Here is an 8,179-nt window from a genome sequence, read left to right on the forward strand (position 1 = left end):
TCGTACACCCCAAAGGGGGGGGGTAAAAAACGCCTGACTGCATAGACTTACTCCTAAAAAGATTGGGTGAAGCATTCGGAAACAACACTGCGCATAGGCAGTTCACCGATGGCACTCATACAGAAGTGGATCTCTTGTGCAGAAGGCAGTTTGAATTTGTCTGAGGGGCTAATGGTATTTGACTAGCCTGACGAAGGTCCACCTGAAACCTGTGCTTCCAAATTATGGGCCTTGAAGCATAAAAAACCCGTCCGTCATACACTCCAGTCGACCGTTCTGTCTCGTAGACTACTGTATGGATTCGCGTGCGTGACCTAGTTGAGCTTTCCCACTTAAGATTGTGTTAACGTGAGACCGGCCTATATCCCTGGATGCCTGATTTTGACTCTGTCGATCGTGAGAAACTTTGGCGGTGTCTGCGATCAAAGGTGTCCCTTGTAAATTTATATCCCTTATAAGGACACTATATGCGAATCCCTGTAGGCGCGTACGAGCATACGGCAAACTTTGACCTGAGTTCACCGAGTTCAGCGGTGTAAGACGTGGTTGGGATCTTTTCCAGATAAGCCACCTCCCACTAATGCAACAAGTGCATGTGCGAAAAATTAAGCCCTGCCACTTTTTGCCAGCTCCAATTTAATATACGTACACAACCTTGACCAAGTTTTGAGCAAAACAATTCCTTATCGGCATCTACGCTCATTTTGTGCAAAAGTTTTTTCCGTTCGGACGTAAAACCTTGAATGAACTTCCTGACGCTTTCAACTCTCGTTCGTGACAGTGAGGCAGCAATACGTTTTCTGAAAAGCCACGGAGTGATTTATCAGCAACGTTTATGCAACAATGGCCACCAAATGACACTTTCAACTGTTTCCGACAGGTGGAGGTGTAATGCCCGACAGTGTCGGCAAGAAATCGGTCTTCCATAGGGAACTTGGTTGGAGTGGCCTAGGATGGAGTTTAGCACAGTTATTTTATTCATTTATTGCTGGTCCAAAAAATTGGCAAAAAGCCACACGACCGCTGTTGATTGGAAGGACCTTCTTCGCGAAGTTTGCGCCTGGCGGCTTTTGCAGACTCCAACAATTATCGGCGGCGCAGGTCTACATGTGGAGACTGGTGGAACACTAATATCGCACCGTAAAAACAACGCAGGGCGAGTCTTCCCCAGCCATGGATTTTAGGAGGGATCTACGGGGAAACTAAAGAGGTAATGTACTACTCATAAGGTTGCTGAAAATCCATCGACAGCCCACTACCGGTTTCGCCCCTCTTGGGGCTCATCAGGTAGGCGCAGTCCCCGGGTTTCCGTCAACCTTATGTTCTACTTGAAACCAAATTGTACGAAATTAGCGAGTATACACTCATTTGCAAACCGATTTGGTTCTTTCGAGAGACTCGCCTTACCAAAAACTTTATGGATTCAACAACTCCAGCTCACATAGGTCTACAAGATTCAGAATAAACGCCAATGCGGCACACACCGGTCTTTAGTGGACAGCTACTTGCGTAAGTTCGTTTGGAGGCAAAAGTACCGAAAAACGGACCTTTTCATGCAAATTATTAATGACATGTCCCAACATCACCCTCTTCGATAAAAACTAAAAGTACAAATTTTATATCCAGTTTTTTCTGACCTTTCTTGGGTGGTGGGGGTTAATTTTTTGGCGGGGTTTGTCTGGAAAAAAATCCCATGGTTATCCTCTCTCAGCTTTCCTATTCAACGTTGTTATTGATATGCTACCTGAAATTCGTCTGTCTGTCTCCAAAACTTCGAGAGTTGAAGTGCTCAGGAGAAGTCCCCTCACAGACATTGAGTATGCGGACCATGTTGCCCTCGTTGGTTCAGATCCTTCAAAAATGTAGACCATTTTAAATAAATTAAATAACTCTCGCACACAGTTTGACATACTCTTCACATTTGCAAAGCATAAAGTGTTACCACAAGACTGGGCTGGATCAAACCCAAACCTCATGCCTGCAGGCGAGCCAATCGACACGGTAGCTAAATTTGTTTATCTGGGCAGTTTTATAAGCTCCGGTGGATTGGTGCCAACCTCCGACACCTATGGCGTCGACGTGACGGCAGTTTGTTTGTCAAGGGCGGAATTCACACTGCGGCGGTGTGATCCATACTACTTTATGGCCTCTACGCGCAGAGGACTTACGAAGGACGTCAGTGTTTGACCATTGATCAGGTCTGGTGGGAACATCGGATAAGCAATGCTAAGGTGTACCTGGTGGTTTTAGGAAAAAGGAGCTCTCCCGCGATAGATAAATTACTCACGCTTCATAGGTTGCGCTGGTTGGGACATGTACTCTGCATGCCAAAAGACCGTCTGCCTCGCAAAACTCTTTTCACCCAGCCTTGTGCTGAGTGGAAGCGACCAAGAGGTGGACAGTGTGTGACCTGGCAACGAAGTATGAAAACACTAACCAGTGAACTTAGTCGCCGCCCTAGATCGAAACCCCGGGACTCAACCCACCAATGGTTGATAACACTGGTAGAACTGGGCTGATCGCGCAGTCGATGGCGTTCAGGCATCAAAGCTATCGCCTTCAATGCGTAACTATTCAGTTCCCATCACCTCCAAGGCTTGCCTGTACGTCCCGCACTCCCGTTTATCGGTTATCAGAACTGTAGCAGCTGGAACCATCGTACACAGCTGGTAAAATCGAATTGGTTAGCACAGATCCCAAATGAGTCGCTCACTGTTGATATTCTTCAACTGAATGTGCTGCACAAAGGATACCTCATGTTTCGTTTCGCACGCTATTCAGGATAACGCATTATACATTTTTGACACCAACTTAGTTTGCTTCACCAATTCGGTGTTCAAGTAGAACATAAGCTCTATGGAAATTCGGGGACTATACCGACCTAATGAGAACCAAGAAAGGTGAAAACCGGTCGTGGGCTGTTGAACAGTTGTCGGCATGCTTAGGAGTACTTTGTTGGATCAGAAAAATATACTGCGATATCTCAAATTTCGTGCAGCACATTCTGGACAATGTCATAAACAATAGCTTCAGCTGGAATTCAACTGCGTCTCCCGGGAACAAGTTAGTTTGCGAACGTGTGTTTCTTTTTCGGCAGCATGAAAATCAGACTCATCAATTCTGCGAGGAATAGTATGAGCTGAACTCAGCCATCTAGATAAATTGGATAGCGTTGTGGTGTTATTTCGGACGTCACTTTTTCCGAAACTTGTCGTATCAGACTGTCTCACCGAAGAATGCGTGATCATCCACTGGCCTTGTGTGATACACCTTGCTTACTGTTCCGTCTCAGTGGCGGTTCTAATACTCCCCCGGACGATCACGTGATAAGGCTTTTACGCTGAATTTATACGAATCTCGAGTCACCCTTACGTGAATGACACGATCGTTTGCTTCATGGATAGTGTAGTTTCTACAAACACCAAAATGAACCTGAGTAGGGATCAAAAATAGACTAAAATAATTGAAGGCGGCCTCACATGCATGGTCCGATTTGTGCTTGACTTACCATTAGGTCAAGAAGGACCGTGTGGTTACAGCGCGAATTTACTGACCGGAAGGTCCGTGGTTCGAACCCGACCCCTGCCTCTCGACTTCCCCTGTCTAGGCTTGGGCAACCTGGCAGAGTATCCCAGCCCTCGTGCTTCCTTCGGGTGGCATGGCAGTTAGGCACCGAAAGGGTACTACAGCTAAACAGTATATTAGATCAAACAGCCGACCCAGATCAACCAGATCAGGTTGACAGGCGTGTGCTTAGGTCTTCGAGTAGACAGGATGGTGGAAACAAGAACAGACCTTCTCAAGACCTGACTTTAGTCAGGTCAGCAGCTGTTATCTCTGGAGAGGGGAGAGTGCCAACCCAATACCAAATGTAAAATTGAAGCAGACAAGCAAAATGGAAAGGCGCAGAATTAAACAACCCACCCACGCAACACCTCACCTGGAGATCAATAGCCTCTAACAGTAAATTGAGTTTTTCAATCAAACGGTCTGGAACAGTTTCACCTGAGACGCCCAAATCGCCAGTGGTGGTACGCGTTTTCGAGACAGAACCCGTTGCTAATAGAGTTAGCTTTGCCAGGCTCAAGAGGACTTTTCTACGACCGATCGAACGTGTTTCCTTGCATCCTTCTTCAAACAGTATCTGAGATGCCTGCACAGTGGAGTAAAATGGATTGGGATGAGAAGTGATTGGCGACGGTGTTGAGCAGATTAGTAGTAAAAAGGGATTTGAGACGTGCTGCCCGGAAAACGCACTTGCCTTTGAGTACTGCCGTGTAGAGAGCAGATGAGGCCAAGCGTGATCTCGAGTATCTTGACGGTGCAGAAACCTATTAACTGGATCCGTCTCCGTCGCCACCTTTCGCCTTTGCTCCACGGCCGAGGGAGGTGCTGTGTGTTGAGGAGCCCTTGTTTTGGCAAGGCTGTGAAACTGATCCTCTGTGGAAGTGGACTTCTCTTTTAGTCGTTCTAGAAGGGCCAGCAGGGATTTGACGCGTGCGTGCTCCTCACAGGCGAAGTACCACTACAAGCAAGCAGGGGAATAGAGAAACCCACAGACATCAGGAAGGGACAAACGGATCACACAAATTAGCATGCTGTAGTACAAGAAGCATTACCTGAAGGGCTTGGTCCGCAAGTCCGTAGCTTTCAGGAACCCGACGCAACAGCTCCACCAGACGGTGATGATGGAACCGCGTGAGTTGTGTGGTTGAGACTGGCTCACAGTCTTCAGAAGCGTGATCTATTTCATCCTGTCGCTCCAGCAGATAACAAAGACGAACCATTTGAGCGCAATCGGCAAAGCGCTCGGCCAAATGCAAGGCAGCCTCGGGGCGATTGAGTTTGTCCGCTGCAAATTAGCAAGTCGGGAGGAAGTAGAGGATAACGGAATTCGGCAAATATTCCTCGTGACATCTGGAAGCTAATATACCCTGTATACGCATGCCCCAAGTTTTCGGGAATGTCTGAACATCCGGTCCCACACCTAGGAACCGCAAAAAGGACCTACAGCTCGTTTCGTACATTACCTCCGAATCGATTTCACTAATAAGGGAAGACGAGTGGAACCAGATATAGCCAAATTTACAGCATGCCTCTTTAAGCCGACCAGATTTCCATAGCGAGCGTTTATGGATGTGTCCAACAAACCATTTTTAAGCAACTTGTCAATGAAATCTACTCCTTCTCACTACTATGGCAGATGCACATCCACTCCACCAGCTACACCCCCTATTCGCCATGGACAAAAAGAAAAAAACAATGTTTGGTCACGCCGTGTTATACCCTGAATACCCCCTTAGTACAACGAACTCAGAAAACTCGCAAGGTGCAGCTTTCCCACACGGCGACGTTTCATCGAGAGACAAATATTTGTTCGAATTTCACTGTTTGTTGTTGGCGTTCAAGAAGACAACAAAGAAAGTTGGTAAACACGTTTGGTTCATTATCTCGTGCTAGTGAACGAGGCCTGTGGGAAATTAGCCGAGGTAGACCACCATTCAGTCTATAGACTTAACAGGCTTTTGAAGCTCAGTTCAGGAAGAGGTTCTATTTGACAAAGCACAGAAAAACCGAGACGGGGAACGAAGATTTCACGGTGTCACGATAAGGAGTGATAAAAGTCTATCTGATTCAAAAACGCAGTTTACCACTTACCAACAGAGTCAATGATATATTTCCGCAGCTGTACAAACCACGAACGCATTCGACGCAACCGCTGTATAGATTCCACCCGTTCCATGATAGACGGTCCGGCTGATTGGTCGTTCAGTGGGGGGTGGGACCAAATCCAGGTCGAATGCGCAGTGGCCCATCGGACTCGCTGATGTGCAACGCCGAGCAACACACTGGCCCATTCCACGGCCCATGAACTGGCGTCCTTGATCAACTGGGACGAATCCGATATCATTGTTCCGCCAGTTGCATTTTGCTGGTCAACCACTACAGCAACTTCACCACACCCGAAGCGGATGAGCAAATCAAACTGCGGGCAATGAGAAAGTGAAGTCCTATAGTCATTCTACGATGGACAGCTTTACTGAGACCGCGTAAATGACTCAGAAAGTACGAAGAATCACGCTCTACATAGTTGGAAGATATCTAAAGTCCTTTGTGAAGGAATGAGATGAATCTTCTCTTATCTATTCTACCAACGCCCTATGGCGAACGGGGGGGGGGCACTGCTCGGACTGAAACCAACCACAACAGAGTAGCCAATAAATTTAACAGTTTTCAGCTGAAACCAACCACAACAGGGTAGCCAATAAATTTAACAGTTTTCAGTATCCTTCCAAAAAATGGACATTAACATGAGACTTTCCTTACACTGACAGAGTGCCAGTGCAAGGCCGATGCCGGAAGTGCGACAGTAATCATACAAACTCGAGGTTACTGTAGGGTAATTAGGTACAGCCCCCCTTGAGAGATCACTCGTGGCGGGTCTACGGTGGCGTTCTGTAAGTGAACCCCAGAGGAAACCAAATGCTTGGTTCTTACGATTGTCCCTACCGGGATCACCTTCAACATAGTGACGGCTAACGGAGGTCCTGTTGTGGGTTCTCTAAGAGAGGCACGTTTCTTAGCAACGCTCACTTCCAGTGGATTGCGGCAGCTACGCTCTCCGCGGTAACACTCGGTTCCCATTGAAACTAAGCTAATTACTCGGGATAGTTGAATGGTTAAGGGACGAAGATAACGACCGGAAGGACCGCGGTTCACAAGTAAACCCGGATTTCTGAGTGTCCTTGTGTAGGTCTGGGCAACCTAGCGATAGCTCCGGCCTTGTACTTCCTTCGAGACGCATGAAAGCTGTTTCCAAAGGGTATTACAGCCGGAAGATGCTTTTTTTACTTTTAAGTGTACCCCACGTAAAATCTCGGCCCTCTGCTGGATTACTACAATAAGCAGGTCGCTACAATGGCGTTCCAATTTAGAAATGCTCACGTCACTAATGATGGCGAATGGACAGCTTCGTTGAACCAAGATAAAAAGGGCAAGTCAGAAGAATAAATGGGAAGGCAATAGACTCACCAGGTCCAGAAGTACGTCCCCAATCCCGTAAGGTCTACAATCGGTCAACCAACAAACCAGATAGTGGGATCTGCCAGTACTGAAACCTTTGACAGCCTCGTATAGACTGGGAAGTTGACGATCACGATAACCGAGAACAGCTGACAAAGCAGGCTGGAAAGGGCATTTTGAACATCGCCAATCCAAAATCAATCATTGGTTTCAGAGAATGACTGGATGCGGTCGATGTGACCATGAGAAAGGATTTAGACTGACACAACAGACTCTCTGTACGTTTTCAGTGACACTGAACCGGCTCAAGGCAGACCATCATTTGAGCGCCTACAGCTGAGCAAAACGCAATTGCTGTCTTGAGGGACAAAATGGCTGTGCAAAAATAGCCCATAATGGCTCCGTGGTTAAAGCGCGAATTTACTGACCGTGGTTCGAACCCGACCTCTTCATCTCGAATTCCTCTGTCTAAGCTTGGGCAACCTGGTGGTATCTCAGCTCTCGTGCTTCCTTCGGGTGGCATGGCAGCCAGGCATCGGAAAGGTGATAAGCTTGTTCCAGATGACATCGGTACAGCATATTCAGCGGAAGAGAGGTTCAGTAAAGTTTTATGTTGAAATCAAACTAGTGTGCAAAGGAGTAGTGTTTCGCGAAATGCATCCTACTCGAGTTCAAGAAGAACATGAGGTTGACGGAGACTGAGAGATTATGTCTAAATGGTGAGCCCCAAGAAGGGGCGAACCGAACGCGGGCTGCTGAAGAATTTTTGGCACCCTCATGAGTATGTTCCGTATAGACTTGTTCCTTCATATCACCTTTCATAACCGTCCATAGACCCAGAAAAAATTGTTTCACCTGCGTCCTTCTCACGGACTGCACTACACTTACTCTTAATCCATCACTATCTACTACTGACCGTGGGTTAGTCGAGCCAATTTTATGTCAGCTTCCAGCTACACTCCTAGAATACTTGCGTTAGCAAGTGTTTCAGGTGTATATGCATTGACTACTTACTAACCGGAAGGTCCGTGGTTCGAACCCGACCTCTGCCACTCGACTTCCCCTGTCTAGGCCTGGGCAACCTGACAGTATCCCAGCCCTTGTGCTTCTTTCGGGTGGCATGGTAGCTGCGCACCGGAAGGGTGCTACAGCTGAA

At 47.3% G+C, this 8,179-nt stretch overlaps 1 protein-coding gene across 1 annotated transcript in view; it reads right to left on the reverse strand.

Moving 5' to 3' along the window:
• T265_09253 (hypothetical protein) overlaps window positions 1-8,179 on the reverse strand; it is a gene marked incomplete at both ends in the record, with an annotated part of 36,373 nt that overhangs the window by 7,435 nt on the left and 20,759 nt on the right. The window contains 4 exons of the mRNA XM_009175284.1: window positions 3,941-4,525; window positions 4,620-4,852; window positions 5,659-5,986; window positions 7,033-7,185. Of these exons, the coding sequence (XP_009173548.1) occupies window positions 3,941-4,525; window positions 4,620-4,852; window positions 5,659-5,986; window positions 7,033-7,185 (1,299 nt within the window). The remainder of the gene's footprint in view (window positions 1-3,940; window positions 4,526-4,619; window positions 4,853-5,658; window positions 5,987-7,032; window positions 7,186-8,179) is intronic.

Source organism: Opisthorchis viverrini, assembly GCF_000715545.1.
Source record: "Opisthorchis viverrini unplaced genomic scaffold opera_v5_270, whole genome shotgun sequence".
In the NCBI taxonomy this organism is placed as follows: Eukaryota; Metazoa; Platyhelminthes; class Trematoda; order Opisthorchiida; family Opisthorchiidae; genus Opisthorchis; species Opisthorchis viverrini.